Below are 18,260 nucleotides of genomic sequence, written 5' to 3' on the forward strand. Positions count from 1 at the left end.
CTAGATCATTCCGGCCAGCCACGGTGGGAGGAACAATCCGACAGTCCCAAGAATGCAGACCAGCACAAACATCCACAGGAATATTCTATCAATCACCATGGCAACATATTTCCAGTCTTCCTTTACCTGGTTGGGGAGAAAGGAGATGAGCATTTTAAATCTCGTGCTATATTTTCCACTCATGTCTTTCCCTCTCAGAATTGATTTTTTGGATGACTACTTTCCTGTGAGACCACAGTGTTTTCTGCTCTTTTCTTATTATAGCAAGAACAGTTCTAAAAAAATAATACCAGTATCAAATTCCAGTTCAAAGTGTCTAAGTAGAACTTAAAGTGATAGTTCTTTCATTCTCTCATCATTTACTCACATGCGATCTCAGATGTGTATGACTTTCTTCTTTCTACAATGCAAGTGAATAGTGACCAGACCTTTCAAGCTCTAAAAATCACATAAAGGCAGCATAAAAGTAATCCATACTACTCCAGTGGTCTAATATATTTTTTCTGAAGCAATGCAATAATTTTGGGTGAGAAATAGATCAATATTTCAATCCTTTTTTGACTACTAATCTCCACTTTCACTTTCAAAATGTGAAAGGGAAGGTTTATAGTAAAACAATAGGACTTAAATATTTATTTGTTTCTCACCCACACCTATATATCTTCTGAAGACATGGATTTTAACACTGAAGACTTGTGGATTTCTTTTATGCTTCCTATATGTGATTTTTGGAGCTTGAAAGGTCTGTTCACACTACTTGCATTGTATGGGACTACAGAACTGAAATATTCTTCTAATCTTTGTTAGTGTTCAGCAGAAGAAAGAAAGTCATACACATCTGAGATGGCATGAGGGTGAGTAAATGAGAGACTTTACATTTTTGGGTGATATATCCCTTTAAGTAGAATCCCTGGCAAAAGAGAAAAATAATGTTTCATGCTTGTTAATATGATAAATTTGATATTCCTTATGATATAATTGTAGGCTGTATACATCTTTGAGTTTAGTGCTTTTATTTAATTTTTACATTCATCAGTACTGTTTCTTAAAGGAATATTTGACCCAAACATATATAGTGACCAGGAGCTGTCATGCTTAAAAAAAGGACAACTAAGCACCATAAAAGAACAATACAAGTATATCAATGATGCCAAACAGCTCTTATAACAGAAATACTCATTTTAAATTTGAAAGGCACAGAATAGGCATAATTTAAAAATGTTTCTAATTTTCAGTGAATAACATCTTCAATTTCAGCCTATTCTTCACACTAAACTTTCAAGCCTGATCTCATGAAAATAATGTGACTTTGGAAAATTTAGGCAAAATACAATTACGTGGTTCGTTACACATATGGCTGCTGTTTTGCTAAAAGTGAGTTAAATGTTCCCCAAACAGATGATGTTTTTAAGGTTAATGCTCTAATAGTCTTGCATAGCAAGACCTATGACTATGGCGAAGGTCTGGGCTCTATAGCAACTTCAATTGGCTAAGGACTGCACATTTAGACAGTAATAAACATCTAACTGACATGTTAAGCAACCAGTCACAGTCGGTTTTGTCATTAAAGGGTGTTTAGTGGTGGGGTTATTGGAGATGGGGGGGGGGTTAAATAACGGCATGAGTCTCCGTGAGTGATTGCACTGAAAATACACAGGATGCATAGAGTCTAAGTTAAGCACAGAATACTTCATTATATTGAATTTCACAGACATAACTAACAAAGCAGAAAATTCCACTTAAATTGCGGGCACAGTACAAATCTGTTTCGATGGTTCGAGATCATGGATGGTGTGCTGGGACATCGTCCTGCTGTTAGTGGAGAGACCACCATGGCCAGGGTGTGTGATGTTCGCAACAGGGCGGCGTATCAAGGGTGTGTTTTAGGGCAAAGCTGCGGGGCTACTGGCCCCATGGTGGGAACGCAGATCGATTTTGGTCTCAAAGCTCAAGGTCCAGGGCTATTGGCCCCAGCTGACTGGCTGACGCACTGGCCTGATAAAGTAAACGCGGATATTGTCTCAATGCGGAACCTTGTGAACTTGGCTTCAAGGTGTCTACTAGCGCAAGTTCCATTGAACCAGCCAAGCAGATTTGCGCTGAGTTGATAGAGAAATGTGTGCATCAGAGGGTTAGAGAATGGACTGTGGGCAGTCTGGGGCTGAGGCTTATAATCTATAAAGTTTAAGTGAACAAAACCAACCTCGCTAACCTAAACCTTAAACCTAAAGATAACCAGTAGAGTCATAAAAAAGCAAATGTGAAATAGCCCTGCTGAAAAGACCAGCAGTGCTGGTCACCAGCTTATGTCGTTTTTTCGGTGCTGGTCCCCTACTATGGGATGCTGGTGACCCCACAATTTTAAACCTAGCTTAACCATCTTTATCAGAAAGACCATTTTGGTCCACCAGCTTCACCAGCTAGGTTTTGATGGTGAAAAGCATGGCTATGGTGGTCCACCAGCTAGACCAGCTCCAAACCAGCACTAGCCAGCAAACCAGCCTGGACCAGCATGGGAATTGCATGCTGGTTAAACTGTACTTTTTAACAGTGAGAGGGTTGACCTTAAAAATGTCATCTGTTTTTTGTCATTTGAATATTGAAACTTACTGAAAAGTCTGAATCTTCTGCTCTGAGATGGTCAGCAATGTACTGAACACCTTCCAGGGCTCTCAGCAGGGACTGCGACAGATTACTCACTGGCTCTACTGAATTCATATCCTTATTGCCATCACTGTTGGAGCTGAAGTTCTGAGCATAGGGGATGTTATGGCTAGTACACATCCCTGCATCATCGTGAACAAGCTTCTGCATACTCGACTCCTTAGATGTAAGACACTGTTGACAACTCCCTGCACCAAGAACACTCTCTTTGGCTTCTATGAAGACACTCTCAGCACTGTGGTCTTGGATCTCCCAGTCTGTACACTCAGCTCCATCTAGCGGGATAGTGTGCAGGACAGTTGCAAGGGCAGTTTCTGGAAACGAAGAGGAGCTAGAGGCAAATATGTTGTTTGTGCATGCACATGTGTAACTGAGGACTGGTGTTTGTGTGGTTTCCTCTAGCAGAACGGAATACTGACTACTTGGAGAACTGCAGAAAAACATGGGTTTGGGGGAGGAGTTCCTCTGCTCTGGATCGAACTGGGCAACAGGGGCCATGGCTACATTGGGGAGGGGACTCTGTGAAGGTGGGTCCAGAATAGTATTCCGTAGAAACATAGATTGCAACCCCATTGGCTTGTGCATCATCTCAATCAGTTTACCAAAGTTCCTCTTACCTGAGGCAGGTGGACGTTTCATGAAGAGGTAACGGGGCACTAGGTGAAGGAAAAACTGGCGGACCCAGTGCGGCATGCTGTGCGTGCGTGGGGAACGGTGGTGGACATTAAGCACAAACACTGTGATGATGATGGAGAGAGTGACGAAGATCATTGTGAAGAGAAGGTACTCGCCAATAAGTGGGATAACTAATGAAGTAGATGGGATGATTTCAGTGATGAGCAGGAGGAAAACAGTGAGAGAGAGGAGGACGGAGATACACAGCGTGATCTTCTCTGCACAATCTGAGGGTAGGTAGAAGACCAGCACGGTCAGACAGGATATAAGCAAGCAGGGGATGATTAGATTGATGGTGTAGAACAGAGGAAGACGTCTGATGATGAAGTAATAGGTGATGTCTGGGTAGATTTCTGTACAGCACTCATACTTCTTGATGTTGTAAGTTCCCACAGCGTTTATGATGACCCACTCCCCACTCTCCCAGTAGTCCATCTGGTCCACATCACTGGCCATGCTCACCAGGTCAATCTTGGCTCGATCGTACGTCCAAGAGCCAAATTTCATCTTGCAGTTCTGCTGGTCGAAGGGAAAGAAGGTGACATCGATGCTGCAGGAGCTCTTATAAATCGCAGGAGGCTTCCATTTGATCCTGCCATTATAAAACACCTGGGCTTTAGTCAAGTGAGTCACCGCAAAGTCTCCATCCGCACTGCAGATCAAACAGAAAAATCAGATCATTCTTGAAATCAGATATCTGTGAAGCAACTGAATGAATTCTGTACTGGTGTCAGTGTACATCACAGTGATATAAACCATCATTATCCCTACAAAGACTTTGCGAAGCCCAAGTTTAGAGGGCCTACACTCTCAGAACGTTTACTCTCTGGTTCTTCCGCTTTGGTGATAAGAGTCAGAGGCCTTGGATTAAGAGTTTATAATGGATTTGGCTTCAACATTCATTTAAATTATGATGGTGAAATAGAATTTAAAGGTATAGTTCACCCAAAAATTTAAATTCAGTGATAATTAACTATTATTTTTTGTCCTTTTTGGAGTTTAACAGCCTGTGGTCACTGTCTTATGTTGTTGAATGGAAAACAGCAGGTCAGATATTACGTGGAAGAAAGAAAGTAATACAGGTTTAGACAACATGACGAATAGGCTACATCCACACTAATACGATTTAGTTTGAAAACACATGAATTTTACCATGTTTACAACTCTCATCCACAATGGAACAGCACTGAAAAATGTATGCTTTCAAAATTGCTCTACATAACCACATACTTTGGAAAATAATGATGTTAGAAAACTGAGTTTTCAAACTTGGGCATGGCCTGAGTAAGTGATTATAGAATTTGGGTGAATCATTTTTGGGTGAAATATTCTTTTATCAGCAATTCCATTAAACATATTGTTCATGTACAAAATTCATATTAACACTTTACCCTTCACACAATACTTTTATCTATGGCATCACACCTATAGATCAACAATCATACAAGCCAAAATGGATTTAATAGAAAGTAATCATTCTCTTAGGTAAATGTTAAGGTAGATCTATCAAGGTTAATAAAAGATTACTTAGCCTTAACTCTTTTAGACCAGTCTGGTTTCATTTTTAACTGAAAGGTCAATAATTTACCTCACTTCATCATGGTCTCGTATGGGATAGCACAGATCAATACTCATTTCAAACCTCATAATAGTGGACAGCATAATTCCCATGTGTGCTGTTTACAGATTCAGAACTAAACGAAAAACAGAATTAAAATGTAAAAAAGGGAATAAACTATAAAAATGCTAACTGCTCATTTTCCCAAGAAGGTAATAATAATAATAATAATGAAAACACTGAAGAACAAAGCTAACTTGAACCAGAGACTATTTAGCAGAGACGGGACACTTCTATTAAAACGAATGGGAGAAATTGTAATGCCCAATGGCAGCCAAAGGTCACCAGATGTAGAAAGGAAACCCACCTTACAGGTAATAGAACCAATCACCTTTTAGATACAAACATTGCCTGTCAATCAACTCGCATGTTCATACAAGAGATCACGCATGTTCATACAAGCTGGGAATTTATTTTAATTAATTATTTTAGCGTAATCGGAGGTAAAGCAGCACAATTTATTATACCAGTGTCAGATTTTACTGCTGATTTGAAATATGTTCTTTTATCATTATCTTGACCAATCATTTGGGAGATTTCGGTCTTTACCCAAGAAGCTGCAATGTCATGACTGGAAATAGCTTCCCAGGAGCATTTCAAAGATGGCCGGCAGTGGACTGACTTGCTAGATAGGCTTTGCTTATGCATAGTTTTAAAACCCAAGTAGAATTTGCTGTCAAAAATGGAATAACTCATAATTTGCTCATGAACATATTAATATGTTGGAACAGCAGGAGGTGAACAGTGTTTGAGTACATGGATTTTTATAAATTGTGTTTGGCTGAATTCTGCATTGTTAAAAGCTTCACACACTTGTTATAAAGCACAATATCCGGTCTCCAGATGATCTCAGAGGGGATCCTGATGGAGGTGACATTCTCGTACTCCTCTGGGTTCCAGTGCAGCTTGTAATCATTCCACTCCTGCAGAGAAATATACATGCTCTTCACAGATCAGAACCAGCAGGTATGACAGGGGAGACAAGAGTAGGGAAACAGGGGTCCAGTTCCAATTAAAAATCTAATTAATGCCTTTAATATTGCCTGATTTGTTGAAAACGTACCTGTTTCACCCATACGTTTGTGGTCATCATCTGATTCTTCTCATCCTGTTGTATTTGGAATCAAAGTGTGATATCCATGGGCAAAGAGAGTAACAATAGAGGAGGTGATCCAATTGAGTATATTTCATAAAAAAACAAACAAAAAAAAACACTCTGGCTTGAGATGTTAATATATTGTGTGGAGTTGCACTGGAGTGCACTTAAGACTCACCACATCAATGAGCTGAGCGATAGACAGGCCAAAGTGGACCAGAACTACATCTGAGATGTTTGCTACAGGACGAGAGAGCTTGTTGTAGTTGCTGAATAGAGTCTGGAGCAGTCTTTCCTCTGCATGAGCACGAGGTGGACTGGTGGAAAACACTGGCAAGAGTAGAAAAAAATGGCTTAACATTTTAATTCAAAATGTTAACAATTCAAGCCTTGATACAGTCACACTGTATTAGGTTGAATCTACACCGTACTACTAAGATAAATGTATATTTCCAACTCCAATATTTTCCAATTTGAACTGAGAGCTAACAATCATTATAAGAAATCCAGGGGTAACCATCGACCACCAACACAATTTCACAGACCACATCTCAAAGACTGCACGATCATGTAGATTTACACTCTACAATATCAGGAAAATAAGACCCTTCCACTCTGAACATGACATACAACTTCTTGTTCAGTCACTTGTCATAACTAGACTGGACTACTGTAACGCTCTCATTGCAGGCCTTCCTGCATGTGCAATTAGGCCCCTGCAAATGATCCAGAATGCAGTAGCGCCTCTGGTCTTTAATGAACCAAAGTGCATGTTACATCACTCCTTGTCTCTCTTCACTGGCTGCCAGTTGATGCATGTATCAAATTCAAGGCTCTGATGCTGGCATACAGAACAGTCACTGGGTCTGCTCCAGCATACCTAAAATCACTTCTGAAGATACGTTCCCACCAGAAGCCTGTGGCCAGTACCAACACAAAGAGGCACCAAAACACTTTCCCGTACTTTCGGTTTCACTGTACCACATTGGTGAAATTACCTTCCCAACTCACTCTCTGTCTTCAAACAATTGCCAAAAACACATCTTTTCCATGAGCACTTAACCATGCAGTCATAAAAAAATAAATGACATATATTCTTGTTGCACTCTAATCTGTTTTGGATACTATTATTCTGATGCTAGTGAAACTGTAATGCAGCATTTTCATACCACTGTCTCCTTGAGATGAATTGGTTATGATGTATTATTATTCCTCTTTTGTTAGTCGCTTTGGATAAAAGCATCTACCAAATGAATAAATGTATATCTATAGTTAAAAATTTCTTTCTAGCAATGAGTGTGTGATTGTTTTCATGTCTTTATAGTAATGTGAACCATTTAACATTAAAGGAATATTCCATGTTCAATACAAGTTAAGCTCAATCGATAGCTTTTGAGGCATAATTTTTGTTGAATACCAAAATAAATAACTTTGACTATCCTTTTCTTAAAAAAAACACAAAAATCAAGGTTGCAGTGAGCCACTTACAATGGAAGTGAATGGGGCCAGTTTTAGAGGGTTTAAAAGGCAGAAATGTGAAGATTAAACTTTTATAAAAGCACTTCAATTAAAACTTGTGTATTATCTGAGCTGTAAAGTTGTTTAAATCGTCTTAGCCCTCTGAGCGTTAGAAAAGCGCATTATAAATACAACGTTTTATTATTATTATTGTCTTTTGTACGGTCATTTTTGGGTTTTAGGATTTATGGTGTTTTGACGCCATGGCAATGAAGTTGTAATATTGGATATAACTTTGCACAGAAAAGGTAAATTAGTGATTTTATCACACTAAAATCCTGTTTACACATATAGTTTATGAGTTGTGGCTGTAATTTTGAAACTGAGTATTTAAGCATTTACAGATTGGCACCATTTACTTCAATTGTAACTACCTAACTGTAACCCAAATCTCTGCTTTTTTATATATATAAAGAAAAGGAGGTACAAGTCAAAATCAATTATCTTTATTTATTTATTATTTCTTTAAACTGCCCACACAAACTCTCACTGGCACAGCAGTGTGTGATGCACCCAAACAAGATCAGCACTACAGAAAAAGGCAATCGGGCTTTACGTGAAACTGAAGCAAGTCACATGTAAAGTAAAACCGAAGGTCAGACATTACCGTACGACCGCTGCAGGCAGACAAAAAGAAGAAACAGACATGTCGATCTCATTTTGTTCACTTGATGTCAGATAATATCCCACTTTCAGAAAACAAAACAAAGTCCACTTGATAAATTGATAAATAAAGTTCTATAAAATATTTTATAATTGTTTTCAAATAAAAATTCTGTTAATTTGGTTCACCTCACTGCCAAACTGCTAAATAAACTTTGAACCAATGAATCAAGATCAAGAAGTAGTTGTTTCTCAATTAAACTTTAAAAAGTGCATAAAAATAGGCACAAAATTTGTTCGGTTTCCAATCCTCCAGAAAAAGTGTGTCTTTGTGTCCCTCAGAATGCCTCTCTTGGAATTGTTACTTCCTTGTCTCCTTCCTTTTTTCCTCTTCTTCCCTTCCCCCCTCTCTCTCTCTCTCTCTCTCTCTCTCTCTCTCTCTCTCTCTCTCTCTCTCTCTCTCTCTCTCTCTCTCTCTCTCTCTGTGTTGCTGTTTCTCACTCTCTACAGTCTCTCTCTCTCTCTCTCTCTCTCTCTCTCTCTCTCTCTCTAGCCCCTCCACCTTCCAATCTCTGCCTATTACTATTGAGTAGATGTTATGTGTAGGAGGCTGGACCTTATACATTGTGTCAGAGAGAGAGAATGTGTCAGAGAGAGAAAGATGACAGAAATGTTTTGACTGAGGACAAAACCCTTAAAATGATGCAGGTGAGTAATCCAAAGAGAGAGAGAGAGAGAGAGAGAGAGAGAGAGAGAGAGAGAGAGAGAGTGAGCGAGCGAAGGGGGACACAGACAGTGGGAAGGAGTCATAAACAGAAATATGTCTGAAAGTGATCTAAGAGTGCAGATATCAGCTGTGGTAGCCAGGCTCAGGATGCTTCCTGCCTGTTAATTACAATGAAAGACACTCCGTCCCTGATAGGATGTGCCTGTGCCATTAGGCTATATGGTTTATATACACTCACTGAGCACTTTATTAGGAACACTATGGTCCTAATAAAGTTACCGATGTGGTCTTCTCTTGTTGTACTGCATCCATTTAAAGCAGTGGTTCTAATTTTTTTTGGTCACACCCCCCTTTAAAACAAGAAAAACTTTCATGCATTTCATTACCTTTTTTCTATATATTGCATAACTAATTCATTATATTCTTTCTATGGTGTTGATGCATGGTGAGTATATAATCTGTGTTTTTATGCAAGTGAGATGAGTTAAGAGCGCTGTTGCAAAAATATACATCCTATTTATATTTGCACATTTATTTTGCTTCGAGTATATTCCAAACATGGAGATCTAGATTGTTCGTTAAAGCTTTTTTTTTTCCCCAGCAGGCAAATTTTTGTAGTTTTGTGATTCATACAAACAAAATGTTCATAATGTTTGAATAAATAAAACTGGCTACCAATACTGAAAAAAAGAACAACAAAAAAATCTGAATATTTATGAGTGACTCTTTTAATAATAATAATAATAATAATAATAATAATAATAATACAAAATAAATAATAATAATAAACATAATAGTAGCAGCACCAAAAAGTTGTCATTACATCGACGGCCATGTCCCTTGACTTTGTATTGTTGACAGAATTTGGCCCTTGGTGAAATCTAATTGGGGAACCCTGCATTATATGTTATTGAAGGGCCAGTTGTGGAACACTCTCTCTGCCAGATGATCGCCTGCTCCTGCACATCTACCATCAGAAAATTGCTTAGCATGCACTCACACCCATCACAAAAATGTCATTCATATCACTTGAGACATCTTTGTTTACATAAGCGCAGCTGTAAGTGCACCTGACACTGACTAAATGCTTTGGGCTGTGGAAAGCTGTGTTCAGGAAATGCTGCGGTGCCTAGTGAAAGGCAGGAGAAAAGGTAGAGGAGAAAAAATTGTGCACATTGGTTCTTGCGTGTATTGTCACCAATTTTGTTGAATGAAGGTGAAGTGATTTGAGAATGTGCCAGTCTTCCGTGCTGCACACTTTGAGAACCACTGGCTTAAAGGTTCAACGTGTCTGCTCACGACAATTGTACAGAGTGTTTATCTGAGTTACTGTAGCCTTTGTCAGCTCGAACCAATCAGGCCATTCTCCATTAACCTCTCTCTACAACGAGGCATTTCCGTCTTCAGAACTGCCTCTCACTGGATGTTTTTTTGTTTTTGGCACCATTATGAATAAACTCTAGAGACTGTTGTTCATGAAAATCCCAGGATATCAGCAGTAACAGAAATACTCAAACCAGCCAGTCTGGCACCAACAAACATACCACGGTCAAAATCCCTGAGATCACATTTTTTCCCCATTCTGATGGTTGATGGGAACATAAACTGAAGCTCCTGACCTGTATCTGCATTATTTTATGCATTGCACTGCTGACACACAATTGGCTGATTAGATAATCACATTCATAATTAGGTGTACCAGTGTTCCTATTAAAGTGCTCAGTGAGTGCATATTTGTGGTTTATATATCTGTTATGCAGACTTTAGAAAAAAACAAGGCTGTTTTGCATGCCAAACATTGTACAATATTGTATTCCCCCAACCCCCTTTAATATTTAAATATTTTACAATAGGACATGCATGTCTTTTAATGTAATAAGTACTGTTTGCTGCCATCAGGCAAAGATTAGCATTTTAATAGAGAGTAAATAAAATATTTATTCACGTGCTTTCAGATCCAACACACACCTGCAAACCACCAAGAGCCTGTCCAAGAAACTGATTAACCATCTGTCTGGAGAAGCAATGAATCAGCCATGGATGAGCCACAATTTCCTGATAAATAATACAGATTTCAGAATATACAATACATTTTCACCACACACAAAACACCTTGGAGATGTATTGCCATCAAATGCTCAATGTGAAAGGTTTCTACCTCACAGCCAGCAGTGTTATCTCTTTAACTGATACTGAAGCAATAGAAGAAACATTTCTCTCTAAATCCATTTCTTTACCTACCAACACTGGACACAAACCAGCTGTGAACAGACATTTTCTGGTTGTGAACAAGGATCCCATCATCAACATTCATAATTTATTTCATCAGATGCCATTTGCAAATGCCCACAGAGAACGTTGTCCTCCACACGAATGAATTCAACCTTGAATCTCAATATCCAGACTTTCATTAAGGACCTGACTGAGGCATCCTCCCTCCTCTCTCTCTCTCTCTCTCTCTCTCTCTCTCTCTCTCTCTCTCTCTCGCTCTCTCATGATTATACTCAGACATTCTGGATCAATATCTTTCTATTGAATCTCAAATTTTCACACCCTGAATGCTTATTTAATGTAACAGCATATGATATGTCAGTTTTGATCAATAGACAAATACAGCTTTAACCAGGATTACATGAGAGAGAGACAGCAGTTTAAGGATGCTTTAATAGACAGAAATATGGGTTTAGTATACTGAATTGCATCACATAAAATGTTATTAATCTATCTACATCTACACTTATAAAGCAAGCAGACTCTCTGAATGCCAGCTTCACCTTGAACTACCTGAAATACATCTAACTGGTAATCAATATTCTATTGGTTTTGGTACTGGACCTAGTATTTGTTGTTATCTTTTTTCAGAAGGCCACAGTACCTGTTCAGATAACAAATAACATAATTCATCACATTTATTTCTGTGTCATGAAATCAGAATAATAAACACACAGCACATCTGAGCCCATATGTGACCTCTGACCTCGGTAATGCTCTATACTGTCTTCCAATGCTGAGATTGTGATTGTATGCACGTTTACTATGCTATTCAGACAGACAGAGAGAGAGAGAGAGAGAGAGAGAGAGAGAGTTATAAATTCCAACTATAGTGGTCTAAGGGAATCACAAACCCAGTTGAATTGTAAGTGTGAAAGGTTAATTTTACCACATTAATCCATCTCATTTTGAAATAGATTTTATGTTGAAATGGTCACTGTTCTCACTGATGTGCAAATGAGCTTTTCTTGACTTGAAACAGAATCTCTCCCTATTCTTTTAGTCTTTTTTCTTGCCTCATGAGGATTAACACCAAACAAATAGATATGTAAACACAGCTCTCCCTGTAGTGTTTACCACACAAAACACACAAGACAGTCAGGCAGATATCTATGAATCTATACGATAATAGAGCAGCTGCCATTCAAACACTGGTGGAAGGATTTTTGTTTTGAATTATAAAAGAGCTCCTTTATATAAATTGGCTGCCCCCTGGAATATCATGAATAACTGTATTTGGTTGCCTTTTATTCTGATTATACAAGGTAAATGATAAATGTGATGATTCAAGGAATTTCATTCGAATTGCATTATTCAGGAATTAATCGCTTGATCAGTTCTTCTTTATTCTGTTACAAAATAACTGTTGAATAAAGACACATTATAAATGGAAAGGGTACTTTTAGAGTTTGATTAAAAACTCATAGATGCGATTACCACACTGACAAGTTTATAATTCAATAAAGTCAGTTAAAGCAGATAATAACTGTATGCCCATCAGCAGAGTGAATATCTCCTTTCTGCCTTTCTTTCTCTCTGATTTACTCTTGCTCTCTTTTTTCTCAGGTCATGGCCACCTGCTGCCATATTGATGAGGTTGTCCAGAGGGAGTTTTATGGAAATATATCTGCGATAATTGCAGGAATACATGATTTAAGACCTTTATAGCTTGAGCTATTCGTCCTTTAGTTGCAGACCCAAATATCAAGCCAGGAGCCTCTTTCTGAGGCTGCTAATGATGGTCAGTAGACAACGTAGTGTGGGGTTTCAAGGTTTTCTGGTCCTTGACAAATGCCATTAATGGCATGGTTGGTTCTGACTGTGCTGGTAAACACAGTTGTAGGTTTTAGGATACTCAATCAGATGGTGACTACTGATAAACTGCAATATGTTTTAGTTTTCCAGAGAGATTGTCATATTCCATGTCACCACTGCAAAAACAGATTTTCAAATATGGGATTACTTTAAGAATTCTGGGGTCCCAAACAGCTGGGCTCTGTCAAACTCACCTGGACTCATTAACATCATCCCTGTTCTATTGCCATGAATGAATCACCTTCAGATTTTGCAGGTATAATCTATCATTTCAATACTTTGCTATTTATGAAGAAATATCTAAATAAATGTAACCACAAGATGGGAAGCAGATTTCCATTAAAGTCCACTAATGATACTCCTAATTGAATGATAAATAAAATATGAATAAGTGATTACGTTTTTTTTTACTGCAACCCTGAGGAAATTTATAATGGGTTGATTTGCTCATTACAGTATAGATTTTAGATGATTTTCAGTGTTCTTTATTTCGACAAGTTTAACTGTTTTTTCCTTTTTGGTCCTATTAACAGCATTGTTCACACAAAAATTTAAATTCTCTCATCATTTACTCTCATCACAAGGGTGGCACGGGGTGGCAGCAGCCACCTTAAAAATGAGCTTTGCAACCCCATCTGCCACCCCAGCATAAGTATCCAAATGTATTAATTATAAATGTAAGTATAATATAGTTGATGTTGATATTGTGTAGGGGTTTATTCATGTCCCCCATTGTGATGGCCTTCTCGGCAGTATTGTTTGTGTGTATGTAGTTTGTGTGAGTTGCTTTTTTTCCTTTCTCTTCCTCTCTCAGGTGAGCTGAATGTTGATGGGATGCACTGGTGCTCAGTGTGTTTCCTCCCTATATACATTTTTTCATGGCTGGGTTGTGTGATGGAAGACGGTTGTTCGTGAGCTGTCATCTCGTTCATGGGCACTCAGGTACATTTTAACTTTCGTGTTCTGTGTTCCCACTGCTGGGGCAGAGAATTTGTGGTTGTCAATGTCTGAATTTCGGAGTTTCCGTTTTTTTTTTTCATATACAGAACTATCAATAAATGTGTCTGTGTTTGTGCTACTTTCATCTCCCCGCACATTTTATTGCATTTTTCTAAAAGTGTAAAAACCCATCCACTGATGTACAGATGCAATCTTGGTTTATTAAAATAAAAAGTTATATTTGGGCAAATTAGAATCCAAAACCTCTAAAAACTAAAGGCAAAAAGTAACCACTAGATCAATCAGTCATGTTCTTTTTTTTCTTTTTTTGTTCTTCGATTAACACATTTAATTGACTCCAACAATTTAAACAGAAAAACAAAACATATGTACAGAATCTACTTTTAACCACCATTAATCCCTTCCCCCTCCCAATCACTGACTCTAGCCTGACCCCCAACAAACATCCCTGTGGTCAAAGCTAAAAATAGAAAATAAATATATATATATAAATAATAAAATAATAATAATCACACACAATTACAATTATAACTCCCTGTCCACTGCCCCTCCCCTAGGGCCTTCCAAAAAGGTCAAATATCTACCCCTCTTCCTATTAAATACCCCTAGGTTGCCAAGCCTTCTATCTGATAGTTCTTCAAATGTTGCCACACTGCCTATCTCCGTACACCACTCCCATAATTAGGTCTCTCCAGCCGACCTCCATCCCCTAAGGATAATCTATCTGCCGATCATAACACTGGCTAGAACCCAATTTCATACGAATGTATCCCCTATATTAATGACCACCCCATTGGTTAAAATACAGAGTCTTGGGAAAAATTTTACTTTAGTGCCCAATAATTCAAATATAAAACTCGAACAACAACCAAAACACGGATCTTAACACACCACCAAAAAACATGGGTTATATCCCCATCTTCTGATTGGCATCACCACCAGGTGGGTGTGTCTTTAAGACCAAGCCTACACAATCTAGAGGGGGTCCAATACAATTGATGTAAAATATTAAATTACATAAGGCGCACCCTTGCATCCCTAGATGCAGACTTGATATTTTTTAGAATCCTAGCCCACACTCCAATACCAAGTTTCAATCTTTCTACAATAATCTTTTGAGAGAAGTTGAAGCTCTGTCCCCCAGATTCTGAATAAGCAGGCAGTAATACACTGATGCCTCATGACCTTCTCCAAAGGCAGTAATCACCACTCCAAGAGAGTCTGCCGCTTTAGGGGGGTGTATGCTAAGTAAGATTGAGTCAAATTTAGTAAAATTATGATATCACTTATACATAATGGATCAGGTGTAAGTAATTTAATCCACCCAATAAAAGTATTCCTGAACCCGTACATTTCCAAAATCTTAAAAAGATGATCCCATTCTAATCTCTGCCCACATGACATTAATAAAAAGCCTAATGTTATCAGAAGAGCTACGGCCCCAAATAAACCCCACCTGATCTATATGTATAAGAGTTGTCCTAACTTTACTCAATCAGTTAGCCAAAAGTTTTGACAATATTTTTACATCTAGCTGGATCAGGTTAATTGGATGGTAACTCTTACATTCGCTAGCATCTTTGTCCTTTTTAAGAATCAGACTGATCTGGGCTTGTGTCATGGATGGTGGAAGCTTTCCATTCTTTCCATTCCAAAAACGTGGTCTCACTTTGTCCAGAAGGAGGGAAATTCCTTTGTATGTGTAGATACGTGTCTCTTTAGACCGCAGGCTTGTGCAGCTGTAGGCAGAGAGACCGAAATCAAATCTGTCCGCTGGTTTTGTGGAGAAGATGACATCATCGGTCATAGGCCGCTTTTGACCAATGACATTTGAGATTGGGTACATGGGCATGACTTCCAATCCGGCTGTGAGGCATTCTGGGAAACCAAGTTCAATGTCTCACCTTTGATCATAGAACAAAGGGCCATGCTGTGTCCGCTGCCATTTTGAGTGGGGTAAGACCCTACACACCCTCCAGCAGAGTGCGCTATTCATACGCTAATGTGCTGAAGTGATCAAGGCAAATGGTAAACACCCCGACTGTGCCTTAAAAAACAATACGTTTGTTAATTTTTCTGCGCGTTTGAAAGACAGCACGATACACAAGTGAGAAAACTCCTGGATAGTGACAAAGAGTTTACATTTTCCTCAGAAGAAGAGCGGGACTCCGATGAACGTTTGTATTTTGAACAGGGACTTGATCCAGCCGAGGATACAATTTTGGATGAGTAAGTCATTTAGTTTTCATTAGTTGACATTAGTTAGCTATTTTATATAACACAAGTGAGAAAACCTCCCCTGGGCCTATCAATGAGGAATGTGACAGAAAGACTTAATGATCAAAATCAAGTTTTAATTTAAAAGAAGTTATCTGACTATACATTTTCTTTACATAAAGACTTTACTTAATTTTAGACCTACACTACCATTTAAAGAAGTCTCTTCTGCTCACCAAGACTGCATTTATTTGATCCAAAATATAGTAAAAACAGTGATATTTTGAACTATTTTTACAATTTAAAAGAACAGTTTTCTATTTCAATATATTGTAAAATGCAATTTGTTATCAAAGCTGAATTTTCAGCATCCTTACTGCAGTCTTCAGTGTCACATGATCCTTCAGAAATCATTATAAATTGGTGATTTCCTAATATGGGCATATTTAAAGTGCATTTTACTCATTTAACCTGAACACATATTTGCAAGCACAAGCTTTGTTGATGATAATGAGGCAGCATAAACACTAGTTAAAATATAATCTAAACATTCATATTATTTTTATATCATATTACATATGAGCTTGAGATGTCGACTCAAGGGCATAAGAGCCCGAAGTAGCATAAACATCTAAACCATTAAATTTTGATGAATGTGTGCGGAGAGGTCCAGCCTGCCGCATCACAAACTTGTTCAGGCATGAGCGGAGATACCGACTCAAGGGCATAAAAGCCCGGAAGTAGCAAAGCATCTAACCCATAAAGTTCGATGAATGTGTGTGAAGAGAACCCTATCGCAACACAAACTTGTCATAAAAACTGATGAATGTGAGCGGAGAGGACCAGCCTGCCGCATCACAAACTTGTTCAGGCATGAGCTGAGATGTCAACTCAAGGGCATAAAAGCCCGGAGTGCAGAAAATCCAAACTATAAAAGTCAAATGAATGTGTGCGGAGAGGACAACCTGCCGCATCACAAACTTGTTTAGGCATGGGCTGAGATGTCGACTCAAGGGCATAAGAGCCCGGAGTGGCAGAACATCAAACCTATAAAAATCGAATGAATGTGTGCGGATAGGACAACCTGCCGTATCACAAACTTGCTGCAGAGGGAGACCTCTAGCCAAGGTTTTAGAGGTGGAGAGCCCTCTGGTAGAGTGCGCCCTAAAACCTACTGGCAAAGCTTGACCGCGCGCCTCGTAGGCCCGGGCAATAATGAGGATGCCTCTTAGAGGGCACCCCGCCCACCAAGCCATGGAAAACCGCAGTGACCACATAGAACTTGGCAGTGGCGAGGCAAGTGCCCGCTGACAGTTCTTTCTACAGAAAATCCAGAACTGAAGCAAACTGGCAGTTAGCTGGTTCTGTAATATGAACTTTAGTAGAAGGAAACGCATGCAGGCGCATTTGAGCTATGTATGCGTCACCACGATCGGGGGGGGGAAGACTGGGCAACTCAGGGAGAAGTAGAGGAGACATTGCGCTATCAACAGAGGCAAAGAGGTCCTCTTCTGCCCTCAAACATCTACCCAGATCAGTTCCATGTGGAGGGAGACCTAGCACTTGAAATGGTCTCGATAACCTCAAGATAAAACCCTGTGAACCTCATTTGGTACCCTTAGGGGCCAGACATGAAAGGTTTCACAATTCGGACCAAGGATGAGAAGGACCGAGGCGGGTCAAGCGCAGAACCCACACTCAGGTCGTCCAGGAGGTCAGCTTGGTAAAACAGCATAGTGTGCAGAGCAGCACCAGCCTGACCTGCTGCTTGATAAGCCCTTCCCACTAAAGTGGAGGTTGTCCTACAAGGCTTTGTGGGGAGAGAGGGCTTCTTAAGTGACGATGCCGTGCCCGGTGAGAGATAGCCCGCAAGCGTCTCTCCGACCGGCGGCATCACTGAATACCCCCGTGCCTCAGCACCCACGATAGTCGAATATAATGTCGTCGAGGGTATGTGAACACGGGAAGACATTTTTCTTTCTTTTTTTCCTTTTTTTTAGGGGTTCCTCCATGAACGAAAAAGCTCTTCATGGAGGTTATGAAAGAAGGGAAGGGACTCATGAGGCGTTCCCTTTCTTAGACTGGAAGATAAAATC

At 39.2% G+C, this 18,260-nt stretch overlaps 1 protein-coding gene across 2 annotated transcripts; it reads right to left on the reverse strand.

Annotated features, from left to right (window-relative positions):
- Positions 1 to 6,414, reverse strand: LOC127625837 (neuronal acetylcholine receptor subunit alpha-4-like). Of its 2 annotated transcripts, XM_052101246.1 has the most exons (6): positions 6,232 to 6,414; positions 6,021 to 6,065; positions 5,771 to 5,880; positions 3,221 to 3,991; positions 2,611 to 2,743; positions 1 to 126 (listed from the first exon to the last, which is right to left on the reverse strand). In XM_052101246.1, the coding sequence occupies exons 1-6, from the start codon at positions 6,412 to 6,414 to the stop codon at positions 1 to 3; spliced, it is 1,368 nt and encodes a 455-aa protein (XP_051957206.1). The 2 variants fall into 2 exon arrangements, with proteins under 2 accessions (XP_051957206.1, XP_051957205.1); XM_052101245.1 differs by having other exon boundaries at positions 2,611 to 3,991.
- Between the last annotated feature and the right edge of the window lie 11,846 nt (positions 6,415 to 18,260).

The sequence above is a fragment of the Xyrauchen texanus genome, chromosome 32 (assembly GCF_025860055.1).
Source record: "Xyrauchen texanus isolate HMW12.3.18 chromosome 32, RBS_HiC_50CHRs, whole genome shotgun sequence".
NCBI classification, from domain to species: domain Eukaryota; kingdom Metazoa; phylum Chordata; class Actinopteri; order Cypriniformes; family Catostomidae; genus Xyrauchen; species Xyrauchen texanus.